Source organism: Zophobas morio, unplaced genomic scaffold, assembly GCF_036711695.1.
Source record: "Zophobas morio isolate AGI-343-1 ecotype UQ-CSIRO unplaced genomic scaffold, CSIRO_AGI_Zmor_V1 ptg000046l, whole genome shotgun sequence".
Classification (NCBI taxonomy): domain Eukaryota; kingdom Metazoa; phylum Arthropoda; class Insecta; order Coleoptera; family Tenebrionidae; genus Zophobas; species Zophobas morio.
Window position 1 is genome coordinate 5,370,619 of NW_026972151.1, and position 15,608 is coordinate 5,386,226.

General features: G+C 35.8%; 1 protein-coding gene and 1 pseudogene across 1 annotated transcript; both read right to left on the minus strand.

The window, feature by feature from the left end:
- Nucleotides 1-1,769: 1,769 nt before the first annotated feature.
- LOC135142015 (farnesol dehydrogenase-like) lies at nt 1,770-3,047 on the minus strand. The gene is made up of 3 exons (XM_064073647.1): nt 2,617-3,047; nt 2,105-2,566; nt 1,770-2,052 (listed from the first exon to the last, which is right to left on the minus strand). Exons 1-3 carry the CDS (start codon nt 2,722-2,724, stop codon nt 1,855-1,857), a joined length of 768 nt encoding a protein of 255 aa, XP_063929717.1. The 5' UTR covers nt 2,725-3,047; the 3' UTR covers nt 1,770-1,854.
- An 11,089-nt stretch (nt 3,048-14,136) lies between these two features.
- LOC135142234 (farnesol dehydrogenase-like) lies at nt 14,137-15,155 on the minus strand (annotated as a pseudogene).
- Between the last annotated feature and the right edge of the window lie 453 nt (nt 15,156-15,608).

Genomic DNA, 15,608 nt, shown 5'->3' on the forward strand with positions numbered 1-15,608 from the left:
GTTTATTTTCATGCATAAATTTCGTCAACTTTTTTGACATAGTCGTTTCCAAGACTATTTTCATGAATAAATTTCATATTTTAGGCTCCAACTGAATTTGATATTTATTTGTGTATTGAAAACATGTTTGTTTTTGTTTTTTATTATAATCGACCCCATTGGCCGACTAGCTGCTTTCATATTTTCTCGATGGGTCATAACCAGGCCGCGGATATCCGTTGGGTCGGGGAAGATCAAACCCCATGATTTTATTTATGGTATAAGTGACAATTAAAGTCACTGATTATCACCCGCTACTGATTCCCGGCGATCCACGCGTCCCAACCTATAATCGTGATGTAGCCCGAGAGAAGTCTGCTCTCCGGTTATGATCCTTAGAGTACGAAAAAGTAGGTATCCCGTTTATATCTGTCTGTCTGCCTGTTTGTCGGTCTGCGCCGATTTTTGTTAGGCTGATCATCTCCAAATTTACCAGATCGATTTTTGTCAAATTGTATATGTGCAGTACCTACGAATATCATGTAAATGGTAAAACATTAACCAAACTTTTTCTAATCGTCCCCACCAAGAGTCTGATGACGTAATCTCAAAATTGTACATAGTGAATGGTTTTCAAATTGTATAAAATAACCTAGTCCTACACATGTAGTTTATGATTCCGTGTTGAGTTTTTACCCGAAACGTCCAGATTTTTGGTGAGACTACGCAGTATTGAAAGCTATCATTGTTTATTTAATATTAAAAAGTCGTATTGCTTATTTTCTGTTACTTCATGATTTATGAAAATAAATCTTTTTTTTACTATCTTTACTTATTTTCCAGTTACAGATTCCAACTCCATAAATTTATCGGATCAATACAAAATAGACAGGTTTATCAAATCTGCTTTCTTATGAAGCTTTAAAAATTTTAGATTACTTCTATGAAAAAACTATCTACTAATGCATACATATTGATGCATTGTTTACGTTGATCGGTAAATTAAATCGGCGTGGGTAAAACTCAGCAATTTATTTCTTAATAACTCGAATTACACGACTAACTATTACAGCGAGTATGTACAAACTAATTCCGGCGCAAATTGGCTGGCTCTTCTTAACATTCGCTGGACTCGTGGTTCGACTGAATAATCTCGTTCCCTTCTCGATGTTTCGCAATCGAGGTCTTTCTCGAATCCACCGCGATTTCCGCTTCCAGGCCTTTCTTTAGCGAACGCCGCTTTGACCGACCGAATAACGAAGCAGATATCACCCTCGAAAAGCGAAGAAGTTCATTTGAACCTTATATCATCAGGAGACATAAAATTTTCGATAGTCTGAAAAATGTGTACATATTTCCTAGAAGCAACAAGCAACTTTTCATAATTGGCTTTATAACTACTTATGAAACACCAATATGGAGCCAAGTTAAAATACATCTCAAGCAAAAGTGTAAAAACTAAGTGATAGATCGCTTGTTTGGTTGTGATTTACCATTTTCAGTCAATATTTACGTTATGTACTTTGGCACTATCTCATTGTTTATTTATAGCTAAAATGTTTGTGTTATCTATCGTTTGTTTTGCAAACAGTTATCTTTGGTTGTTAAATGCCGGTCATTTATATTTCGACTGTCATCAGTTCATCACACATAAAACAGTTAAATTAATAATGTTTTCAGACGAGAAAAAAGTCTAAACACCGTTTGTTTTTGTTTGTTTAGCGGTGGTTTCTTTTCGCGCAAGAAATCCTTAAAGTAGCATCGTATTTTAATTTCAAAACTCAATTACATTTTTAAATTACATAAATCTTTTATTATTATACTCCTAATTAACAGTAGGTATAGGTTTCATTTATATTTATTTGTAACATACAATTAGTAAGGTTCCCCCACTGGCTTGATGGTCAGTTCATGTACCTGAACATGTTCTGGGGTGGACAAAACATAAACAACCCCATCTGCTATATCTTCACTTTTCAAAATTGGACGAGCTTCGAATATCTTCTTTCGTTCTTCACTTATATCTTTACGTAGAACCGTCATTTCGCTCACTACAAGACCGGGACTAACACTCTAGAAACAATGTCCTCATGAAAACTAAACAAACTACGGAAGACCTACTTACAGTAACTTTAATTTTGCTACCCAGAGTATTTAATTCCTGTCTTAAGGTTTCAGTCAGAGCAGTGATTGCATGTTTGGTTGCCGGATACACATTGGTTTTAGGCAGAGGCGAAACTTTATGTCCTGCAATACTGTTAATATGAATTATGTGCCCCTTTATATCATGTTTTCTCATTATTTTAACCGCTTCTCTTGTAGCAATACATGGCGCTATTACATTTATATTGAAACCTCGTTTCCAAGTGTCAGTATTCCCTTCAGACAATAATTCTTCTGACAGAAATCCGGCGTTGTTGATAAGAACATGCACATGCCCTAAATTATCTTCAACCCATTTGAAAGCAGACAAAATTTCGTCTTCGCGAGTAAGGTCAACTTTGAAAGCATAAAGTTTTCCTATTTTGTCTGATAATTCCTTAGCGCGTTTTTCGATGAGCTCAGTTCGGCGAGCTATACCAACCACCTAAAAAAGCGCAAAAAGTAGTTGTTTTGGGAAGGTGATAGTTTACTTACAATTAAACCGTTTTCGACAAGAGCATCCACAATTGCTGCTCCTATTCCAGAACTAGCACCGGTTACAATGGCCACTTTACCGACCCATCGAACCATTGAGAGTACCATTATGCACGGGAAATAAAACGTCTTGATAATTTTGCTGCTGTCTTGCCGAACTGTTTGTTTGTACACAGTTGGGTTATCTGTTGTTTGCACTACGATAGGATATTGCAGTTTACGAACTTGACACTGACTGAGACAGAGCTTCTTCTTATGTTTATTTCGTTGCGTAACTCACTTCACTAACTGTTAAATTCTATAAATTAATAACAATTGGCGCTGAGTCAACTACGCTAAATCGTTTCACACGTAAAATGTACGGAGAGAATTGGGTAGAGGGGGGTCAGTAAACAAGGGACAGATTTCGTTGTCGTTTATTTTCGTGCCTATAATTTGGCAGCTTTGGTGACATTAAGTGTTTTGTGTTGTCATGGTGGCTCACTATGTTTTCTCTTGTATGTGCCGTTAGTCCCACACTAAGGATACAAAAGTTACTGTTGTAATTTTTGTCATGTCCTTTTAGTTAATACTGAATATATGCACCTTGAAAAGTATATATGTATAAGTATACTTGTCCAAAAGGTATAAGGTTATATGACCATCATAAAAGTAGTTGACCGCAAATAAATACCCCCTTTGTGTGGTTCGCACTAAGCTTACCGGTTGGCAATAAATCGTCTTCTAAACATTTCTTGCTCACATTCAACAGGGCCGGCTTTCAAAGCGAGTGGTTATTTCGGAACCCTCAGCGGCTGCAGGTAGTAAAGAAATAGTGGAGTGGTGGATTTTCATATTTAGTGAAAGCCGCCCCTGAACGAAACCACAACAGCCGATCGAGCTGCAGTGGACACGTTATTTACGACCCTAAAACCTTTTCTATTGTAAACAACTTAACTTCGACACAATGGGATGATTTCATGATGGCCATATAACCTTATAGCTCTTGGACCACTATATATTTATGATTTTTTTCTTCGCGTTGGATAAATTGTATTATTCACAAAAGTTTTTCTGTCACTACGTGAGACTGACGTTTATTATCCATTCACGATCTTTATACAGTAAAGTAGGCTTTGATATTTTTTCTTTAAGTTGGATAAACTGATTTGATGATTTAGTTTTTTGTTTGTCAGTAGTCTGATTGACATTTGCTTTGAGCACTTGCTAAGATAAGTCTGATTGTGGCAAATGAGATACTTTCTAAAAAAATAGAAGGGGGGTGGGCTGAGTTAGTAGCTACTTGCCAAGATATACTATGTAGGACTCAGAAAACAATCGGTAATAGATTATTTAATAACGAAAAAACATGGGAAGGAATCTCGCAGTTGAAAGTAGGAGAAAGGATAGACCCCGAATATCTGGCACTGGAGGTCAGTGATGGGACTTTACGCGTCGACTTTAATTGTCTACGTTACGTCGTAGAGAATAGGTAAACAACGTAAAGAATGTAAACAATGTAAACTTTCCGTAAACAATACCAACAACAAACGTAAGGTTACGTTTTTAGAGTCAGAAACTCACAAAAAATAAACAGTTTAACGCCGTCAGAAATGGCAGGAAGAAAAAGAAATCCGATGTTTAATAACTTAGGTTTCGAGTTAATCAAAGTGAAAGGGAAGTACACCGCCAAATGTCTCATTTGTGAAAAATCATTGGAAAATACAGCCGCGGAGAGGTTAAAATCACATAAGTATAAATCAGTTATTAGTCATAATATATTGATTTAAATTTTACACTAAATTGACGATGACTTCATCGAAATTGTCAAGGAAAACATCAAGATATTTGATCCAGTTTGCCACCTGATTAATAGTTGCCAAGAGTCTGTATTTTCGATTGCTGATGCAGCGAATCTTTAGTTAGATTTGCAGCTTCCTGACAAATTTGAAAAAGAACTTGCTCGAAGAAAATCAATGGCGCTAAATACATATGCATTAGTGGCTTATTATTTACATCCCTTTCTAAATAACTAGAAACTTCAAAAAACTCATACATCTGTTATTAACAAGTTTCTAATTCAAAATCTGAGCGGTAGTGGATTAGAAGAATTAGACGCTTTTATTGAAAAACGAGAAATTTTGAAAATTTTATTTGAAAAGGAACTTAAAAGCCCATTTACGTTTTGGAAATTAGCTTCGTCTGAATTCCCAGAGATTTCAAATTTGGCACTCAAACTTCTAATGATACCTGCTTCATCCGCTCAAATAAAGCGAGTTTTTTCAACATGGGGATTAATTCATACACCAATTAGAAATAGGCTAACATTTGAGAGATCAAAAAAACTCATGCACGTTTATTATGCATTAAAAATACAAGAGAAGAAACAAGCAGATGACAGCGAATTTAACGAGTTATTATTGGAAGATGAATAATCGAGTACAGTTATTATTATTGATTACTACCATTCGTTCTTTAAACTCTTTAACTTTTGATTTTTATCAAGTTTTTGTGTATTAAATTTTCATTTTTTTGTATATTTTTTTACAAATATAAATTTTGTATTTGTCAGTTTATAAAAATACATTAAAATTTTATTGACCTTTATTTAACCCTTATTATTTACATTGTCTACATACTAACATAGTTTACATGAACTCACTTAAAGTTTACTTTACATAGTCTACACGTAAACTATTCGATTGTTTACACTGACGGAATCTACGTGCCCATCACTGCTGGAGGTTGAAATAAGAGAGTATGACAGAAAACCCAGAAGGAAAAAGCAGGAAAATATGTCAGCAAAATTTGATGAATTGGAACAATTTATAAAAGATGCAGAAATGAAGGTAGAAATTAGTGTAGATAGAAGTGGTGGGACTGACGAATGTTGAAAAAGGAGGACTAGGCTACTGTGAAGCATGAAGTAAAAAGAGTGAGAAGTCAAAGAAAATAGATGTGCCAGGAGTTCTGTAGCAGAGATGAGAAATTCTAGGTAGAAAGATAGAGATAGAGAATGATATTAGAGGAAGAAGAGCCACATTACTTAACAAACTAAAACAAAAAGGAGAGAGGGTCATCATGTGTGAGGAAGAGAGGAAATGGAGAATGTGTCAAAAAGACCGAGAAACAATAGAACATACGATGAAAGAGTAAAAAGAGAAGAAAGCAATCGGTCTAGTAGTTTTGGAGACACAACTGACAGACAGCCGACAGACAGATGAAAATAGGAGACCACTTTTCTCGTACTTTAGGAGTATTTTCAATGGTATTACGAAATTACAAACAAATAAAAATTCTTTCTCTAGATGCACCCCGTCTTCGAAAATTTTCGTTTTTATTTTGCGTTGCTCCTTTTTAAGATATTATTACGTTGAACGGTTGTTTAAAATCGGCGTGGGTTAAACTCAACAATTTATTTCTTAGTAACTTAAATTCATACGGCTAATTACACAACGATTATGTACGAAAGTAATTCCAGACAAGTGTCTGGATTTTCTCGACACTCGCTGGACTCTACTTGTTCACTGAATAATCTCGCTCCCGAATGTGGCCCCATTTAAACCCATATTCCTTTGTCGATGTTTCGCAATCGAGGCCTTCCTCGAATCCATCGCGACTTCCGCTTCCTTTAGTGAGCTCTACGTCGCCCGGCCGATGAGTCATACTACATACTAGAAGAAATGCATACATACTTAAAGACCCATAGACATACACAAGTTCTGCCGGATATGTTAGCGTATTAACTTTGAATTCTCTTAAACAAACGAGTTTTGTATAAGGGCTAGACAATTTTTTCAATTTTCAGAAAATGATTGGAGATAACTTCCTCATTAAAATAGTTTAAAACTACGAATGAATGATAAGAAATGTGCTCCAATTCAATGTTTTAAGCCCAGAATAAGTAAATATTATTCAGAAACAAAATTATCGTTAATAGAGTTGGCCATGCTTTGAGCTAGATTGCCACTTTTCTACTTTATTTATTAGATCAGAATTATTAGACGCAATTTTTTAAAAAAGCAATAACTATTTGTGCAATAAGATAGGAAAAGTGACATTTTTCCACATTCTAGACATGAGATTTTTGATCGAGACGAAGTCGAGATCAAAAACATGTCGTGAATGTGGAAAGACACTTTTCCTATCAAATTGCACACAAGATTTTCTAAAATTAAGTAAAAAAACTCTTCATTATAAATTTAATTGAATAATAAAGTATCAAGTCCCTTTTAATGCAATAAATTTGTTGTCATGGAAAATACAAACAAATAACGCAACATTTTGCAATTTTTCAACGTTTGAAGTGTTTTGGGTGTTTCTTGAGGTAAAAATGTTGGAAGATGATGTTGCATCAGTATCTTTTGATGTTGAAGAGTCAGCCACACTGGCACGCAATTGACTCTTGTCCGAGAAATCAAAGAAAAATTTTAAAAAGGCGTACAAGGAGTTTGAGAACTGGTGTTTGATATTGTTTTGTTTTGTTTTTCCGCTCTAGTTAGGAAAAAATTCACTTTTCCAAACCCAATTGAATGTGGAAAACTAGAACAATTAACAACCGAATTTTACAAACAAATGTTTTAATTTTGTCAGCATAGATAATTTGTCATTGTGACAGATTCACAGATCATTGCGAAATTATTTAAAAAGAAAATGCCTAAAATAGTTTCACTGCAACAAAAAAATTGCAATAAAAAGATGTTTTTTGCAGTTTCGAAAAAACAGGCCCGATCTTTCTTTCGAAGAAGTAACTAAGAGGGTCTCGAACATATTTTCTGTTATGTAAAAATACGCTGCAAAATATTTTTTAATTTTTTTTCTCATAGGTGGGAACATCAACTGTGGTGAAAATTTTATCAACAGGGGATCAAAATTTAAAAACATTACTATCTGGCAAGCGAAAAGCAACGGATTGATTTACAAATTATATGTTTCGGAAAGACCTGCAACGACAAATTTGGCAACTTAATGAAAAACACGAATATTTCACTGTAGATATTCTTTTGGCATATTCCAGGGAACAGTTGGAATTTAAAGGGGAGCGAACCACATTATACAAAATTCTTAAGTCAATGGGTTATAAACCCAGGGAAGTAAATGGTCGCAAAATTCTGTCTGAACAAAAACATGTCGCTGCAGCCAAAATTACTTTATTGAGAACATATTTACAGTTTCTAAATTCTTGTGAAAATTTGACTTTCGTGTATGTAGGGGAGGAAATTATTATTACGATGAAAACATTTTTTTTTCTTTTAAACAATAACAAATGGGCGTTGCCCCTTTTTTTTATTTCTAACTTTACTAAAATGTCAGGATTGAACATAATTAAATCATAAACTCACTTTTAAGTCGTCAGAGATGATATCTGGATAATCACAATTATTTCCTTGTCAGTTAGGCCGGTGTCGAGGTGAATCGGTTTTATCAACAATTACTCAACCTGCAAAAATGCAAAGGGGGGTGTGAGCCATCGATCCCCAAGATTGCCAGATGCAATCTGCTACTTCAGTGATATTTATTACCAGCGAGTCCGTGTCTTTTTAATTAATTGATAATCAATAAGTTCAGTACCATTTTATTATGATCTGCATAAGACTGATTTACTTCACAAATTATTCAGCAATGAGCTCTGTCCAAGAGGTTGGAGTCAAAACGGTCTCTATCGTCTGATACGGAGTGTGCAATGAGTACTAAGGGAATAGCGCGCGAAGTACTCACCCTCGCTATCGACAATGGCGACTAGTACTGAGTCGTGCAATGGGACGAAGGGAAAACGGCGCACGACGCCCCCGTTCCAGTTACTATCCCAGGTCTAGTATCAAAGAGTGCAGGGACACCAAGTGAAAGGCGCGCGAGGTGCCCACTTTGATAACCAGTCCTTTGACCACGGACATCAAGGGAAGGCACCCGAGATGTCCGACTGACAACTCTGTCCGCCACAAACAGACACTTCCCCCGCCACAGATAGTTCACACAAAAACGGGTAGTACCGGACTGTGCAATGGCAAGGGGGAAAAGTACGCACCCTCACCGGCCCCAGATACTACCCCGAGTTGCCAGCTAGGTAACACAGGAAGGTGGACAGCTAATTAAATTAGCTCTACATGTCAAGGCTCATTTCATCAATTATTATATTCTCAATTTCTCTCAATTTCGGTTAACATTATTTGACAACTGACTCGGTACCACTTATCAATAATCAGGTCAAATACAGCAGTAATGATAAGGAACGGACTCACCGAATTATTGCAGATTATTATCCAATTAGAATTAATGATGATTAGCAGTACGGATTACACCCTTGTGAAATCTCGCTCACATCACCACACCCTCAAGAACCGATAACTCAGTGATAACACTCACCTCAACACTTTTCTTTATTATAATAATATAACAAGAATAATAGTCACTTATTCGCTGAATGTAGTCTACACCCGATCGCGTCCGGCTTAAAACTGAAAACTATTCCTTCGGACCTTTTTGGTAAATATCCCGATAAAACACAGGGTCACCCATCTGGGCCAAGTCACTCATCAGGGTTCGCTAATGGACCAGTCAAGTGGTTATCGCCCTAAATAGCAGATTCGCTATGCAAGTGTAACGTCGCCGGACCACCTGCACCCCTGCACCGCAGGCCATTAGTAGGCGTGTGAAAGGACATAGGCCATTCCCCAGTATCTGGGAAATGTATATTTTTACGAGCCCCAAATTAGCATGAAACTCTTAACTGCATGCTTTTACACCCCAAATATAAAAAAATATGAAGAGAAACACATGTTAAGTACAAACCTATCTTACATGTATTTGGATAAAACATGGATCTATCAAAATGGTTCGTCCATTCGTCGCTGGGTGCACGACACTGATCTAAAAAGCAATCCCACCAAAATTAAAAGTGAAGGATCAAGGTTTACTATTCTCTACGCGGGTTGTTCAACGGGGTTCTTGGATGGTTGTAACAATTTTTTAAATTCAAAAAATAACGATAGAGACTATCATAAAACAATGGACGGGACAATGTTTCAAAATTGGGTGGTTAATCAGCTCATTCCTGCTTTGGCAAAGTTGAACCAAAAATATGTGGTGGTTTTAGACGATGCACCGTATCATTCGGTTCAGTTGGATAAACCACCCACATTTTCTAGTAAACAATGTGAAATGCAGGAATGGCTCTTTAAACATAGTGTTGAATTTGACAAAAAAATTTCGAAGAAACAGTTGTGGCATTTAATTAAACCCTTCAGAAACAATAGAAAAAAAAGATATTTGGTAGACGAGACATTAAGAGAAAGTGGCCATGAATTTCTTAGATTACCTCCGTACCATTGTCAATATAATCCAGTTGAAATGGCGTGGGGATTTTGTAATCACTATTACAACAAGCATATAAATTGTCAACCTTCATTAAAAAATAGGGTTGAGAATTTATGGCTTGAGGCGCTTTCTAAATGTACTCCAAGCATGTGGCAAAATTTTTGTAAACATTGTGAAAAACTTATTTTGGCAGATTGGGAAAAAATATGAGAAATATTTCTTACGAATCTGTACCTCCTTTCATTATTTCGCTAGGTGAATCTGATTCAGAATCTGAATTTGAAAATGATGGTGATGATACAGATTTTCCTAGAGAAATAATGGAAATGGAGTGAATTTTAGCTTGTCGGGTGTTGATATTTTTACGCATCTTTCGTTCTAAATTTACCAAGGTAGTAGGTATGTGAAAAACTACCTGACGTACAACAAAATAAGTGTAATTTTAGTTAGATCATCCACATTGTTTCTTTGCACCAAATTTTAAGCATTTTCATTTTTTTTGTAACTCTTCATGGACCTGAATAATATTATTAAGAATAATAATAATAATAAAGATTTATTATCCAACGGACTTTTGTCCAATTGCAGAATGATTACAAAAAAAGAAAAAAGAAACTTCTAAATCTAAAGATACAATCAAACTTAACTATAGGCGTACAGTAACGTTCTTATTAATAAGCGTTTGGAAGTACTTAGTCAAAAAGCTAATAAAAAGCACTTACGTAAGCATTAGTAGTAGCTATATAGATAAATCATTCAATTTAAGGCCAGAAAAATGTTTCAGAAAAGGTAAACCCATCAAAGCACTAGAGCAAGGTTGTTGTCTTTTACCAACCCTTTTAGTAATCTTAGAAAAGTGAAAAAAGAAGTTGGAAGATATGGAAATACGCTATTCACAAAAGTCGAAATTTCCATTTCTAAGAAGAGTGGGCGAGCAGAACGAACTGATGATTGAGAATTAAAGATGAGATGCTCAATATAGCATGCGACAATAGTCGTATGTGAAACCCACATTCATATAAAAACAATGTTTAAGTGAAATTTTAGTGTTTGTTCCTTACATATGAAATAAACACTTACAAAAATCCGAATAACTCTTTTAAATAGCGTAAAGTTTTATGCTTTCTAAGAAATGGATACCGTTAACTTGGTCACTGCTACTGAAAACTGAAAGTATCGGCAACAATGTTTATGTTTCTGGCATATTTTTTAACCTTTAAGTTAATAAAACATAACGTAACGAAAAAAATTTAAGGCAATTTTTATTCTTCTGCATCGAATACCAACAAACTCACTAGATTTTCATGGCCAACCCTACTATATAAAGATCGTGAACGCATAATAATCCTGAATATGGAGGACTTACCGCAACTTTAAAATGGAATATACACTTTTGTACTAGCAGTTTAGCCGGAAATATACCTAACTAAATTACCTAATTAAACTAAATATCTTGCGTATTTTTTCATTTTTGGATATGTTTTCTCAAGGGTTTCTAGTATATACGGCGATAATGGGTGACTCATTATCGGTGACGCCGGCGGCGTTCGACTAAAGGAGCGCCTAAAAGCGGTTCTGCCTAAGTCTCGGCGGAGAGGTCCAGAACAATCTCGAAGCGTTGATGGCGACCTATCCAGAAAGGAAGTAAGGTTTAAATAAGGACCACCGTCAGAAGCAATCATGTTTAGTCTAGTCCAAACCACACGAATAGAATTATTGATTAAGAATCAAGTTGAATTATTCGCTGTTATATTTTCAATATGTAGTTACTCATATACACTTGTACTGTGAGAAATAAATTGTTCAGGTTGACCCACGCCGATTTTAAATCACCAATCAACGTAACAATATTCTATTAAGGAAATATAAACATCAGATCTATGGTATCCACAGAAATTTCGAAAAAATATATATTGCAGTTTGAAATAATAATAATAATAAAAATAATTTATTTTCTACAAGTACATAACCCAATTATGGAAAATATAAAAGAACATATAAAAGAACAATTTGAGACATACAAATGACAAAGACTATCCAGTTGTATGTAAAAATGGTTGTTAGTAATTAATCAAAGACGATAGTTTTTATTACGGCAACGCATGGTCTGACTGTTCTGTTTGATTTCGAATATGAAAAAAAAAAAATCGCCACTAAATTATTTTATCCATAACTGTATATATGCATACATGTATATGGATAGTTTTCAAATAATGATGACAACTGCAGTCCGTGATTTTTTTGCGCATTCTGTATATTATAAAATTCATTACTAAACGGACTTAATATATCAAAAAAATTGGTCGAAGATTATTTCCACAAAATTTTCCTGGCCCATAATGCACATCGAATCCAGCTGTTTCGAAAAATTATAACATTTGATTTGGTGAATTTAATTTTTTCATGATAACCCTTATTATAAGTTAACATAAAGATATATATGTAATGTTCAAGTAAATGTAAAGAAGCGTCTACACGCTTATTTCAAGTGAGTTTTTCCATTACAAAATTTTGTGATGACATCATCAACATTTTTGCAAGGATGCGTATATCAGTTTGGATAGATGCATTGTAGTACTGAGAATCACAGTACTGTATTCCACAATTTTCGAGAAAACCGGGTGAGTCGTTCTTGAATCTTGATAAAATAACGAAACAATTTAATTACGTCCACGCTGTGTGATACCAGAGACGCAACTAAACTGAAAACATTTATAAGTACTCGCAATATAATAAGACCAATAGTGATAACGCTTGTCGAAATTGTACAGAAGCGATACAGAGAAACTAAACTTAACGACCTTTTCTACAAATTGCAATGGCGGTATCACAGTGCGATGATCCAGACTTTTTTTATTGCTTCGACTTCCGCTTATTAAATAAAACATCTAGGTCTGGTCTAGCACCTTCAAGACAGAATAGGTGCAATTTGATCCTGTCCGATACAGATACTACAATTAGGAAAGCCTAGCCTTTTAGTACACGCTGTTTTCACAAACGGGATCTCTGGTGCAGGCCGATCGGAGCCTTTAGTTCCTCGTAAAAGGGCTGCATAATTTGCGAGCACTTCTACCGTCTTAGTACCCTACTTTGGGGCAGCAGAAGGTACAAGGAAGCCAAGCGGTTGGGCGGACGGGAGGATAATAATTTTATCTTGATCCGCCAAGACAAGCCTTAGCTACGTATTGACCTAGTTATAGATTTCAGATTGGGTAACGGGTGAAAAGGTTACTTTGGGACTACGTGGGCCCAGATGCCCTTACACGCAGGAGACTCGCTAGCTCGCAAGGCATATAGGTTCTGGCGAAGGTTACCGGTACCTACTTATCCGACGTGCTCCCTCGGCGAACAACCCCTGGGACCTCGAGCTGGACTTCCAAGTTTTACTGGAGGGGTGCATTACTGCTGAACTCGATGAAGTATTGAAAAGTTCGTCGTGGGTGGTCTGACCCTTCAGGCAATGCCTTAAACACCATGGTCATATCTAGGACTGAAATCAGTTTATAAGTGGAATACTGGCAATCGAGCCTAAAAAAAATCGGCATGGTATAAATGCACCTTTGCATCTCTTAACCGCTCTAATACCAACAAGAAACACCATAGAACACTAAATCTGTCGATCGGTAGTTTCCACTGACAGGGATATGCAGTTCAAATCAGTTTGTTTACGACTTCCATCAACTAGTAAAAACTGTCAAGACCACACAACTGCGTATCATCCATCAACAGATTAGTAAAAAAAGTTTCCACGCAATATTAAAAGTGGTTTAAAGTCTTAGAACTTGTACTTTCTGGAAAACGGCGAATACATTAAAAGAAACTCCAGACACTCTTTACCAAAATAACTGCGCTTACATTTCACACACCTTGGATAGTTTTTATCATACTGCTTCCAATTAAAAGTGAGCGTATGATGTCAAGCTAAATCATATGTCGATTGAAAGAGCCGAATGTGAGGAGTGAGCTTATGTTTTTTTGTGATGAGCCCTCGTTATTTTACTTTTTGTAAATTGTTGTACTATTTATATGCTTCATCATTGTGTATTATCTATAACTGATACTTTTGTTCCTATATTCCATTGCCTGATCTGGAAAAAAACACTCTTTATCTCTCAAGTGGATGTCAATACGTATTTTATTTTCGTGCGATGCTCTCTAAAGAGGATATACGAGTACACAGTAACAAAATTGATAAAATATTTGAGTGAAAAAAAAAGTAAAAAGCCATTTTCTTTTTGATGATAATTTATTTGCGTCTGTACTCAAACGCTGGTTGTATTTCCTAAACACCAGAAACTTTTAAAAGATTTCTTTTTTAGTTAGGTTCTCCAACTGGCTTGATAGTCAATTCATGTACCTATAAACATAACTTAAATAAATGAAATCATTCAAACAAATCAACTTACTTGAACATGCTCTGGCGTAGACAAAACGTAAACAACCCCATCTGCTATATCTTCAGCTTGCAGAATTGGGCGAACTTCAAATAATTTCTTTCTTTCCTCGCTTATATCTTTATTTAGAACTGTCATTTCGCTTACTACAAGACCCGGACTAACACTCTAGAAGCAATGTTCACATAAAAATTTAACAAAATCCAAAAGTTCTACTTACGGTAACTCTAATTTTGCTACCCAGAGCATTTAATTCCTGCCTTAAGGTTTCAGTCAGAGCAGTGATTGCAAACTTGGTGGCTGGATAAACATTGACTTTCGGCACAGGTGAAACTTTATGTCCGCCAATACTGTTAATGTGAATTATGTGCCCCTTTATATCATGTTTCCTCATTATTTTAACCGCTTCTCTTGTCGCAATGCATGGGGCCAGTACATTTATATCGAAACCTCTCTTCCACGTTTCAGTATTCCCTTCAGTCAACAATTCTTCTGATAAATAACCGGCGTTATTAACAAGAACATGCACATATCCTAAATTATCTTCAACCCATTTGAAAGCAGACAGAATTTCGTCTTCGCGAGTAAAGTCAACTTTGAAAGCATAAAGTTTTCCGATAACTCCTTGGCGCGTTTTTCGATGAGCTCAGTTCTGCGAGCTACACCAACCACCTAAAAAAGCGGAAAAGTGATTGTTTCAATAAGGTCTGATAATTTACTTACAATTAAACCGTTTTCGACAAGAGCATCCACAATGGCTGCTCCAATGCCAGAACTAGCGCCGGTTACAATGGCTACTTTGCCGACCCATCGTTCCATTGAAAGTACCATTGCTTGCGAGAAATAGAACGCTTTAACTTCAACGTCTAGATAATTTTTGGCACTCTGTTTTATCGAACTGTTTATACATACACGGTCCGCTTATCTGGTGTTTGCACTTGTCAAGCCACTGCAGTTGGATATTCCTGTTTATCAACTTAATATTGATAAAAACACAGGTGGTAATACCTACATTTGCTAAACACACTTTAGGTTTCTTAAAAATTGTTCGTTGATTAGAGGTGTTCGCTATGTAGAGGTGTCCGTTAAGGGAGGTTTTGCTGTATTATTCATAAGTTACAATTAGAAATACCAAAGGAAGTAAACGAACTGAAATATCAAAACAATGACATTCTTGATTGTACAATTATCATTGTGCAATTTTGTGACATTATGTAATTGAAGTTGATGACATGATGTTGATTGTGTTGGTAGCTTCATCGTACGCAACTGAATTCAGTATTTGATTTTCCACGTTCATTTTAT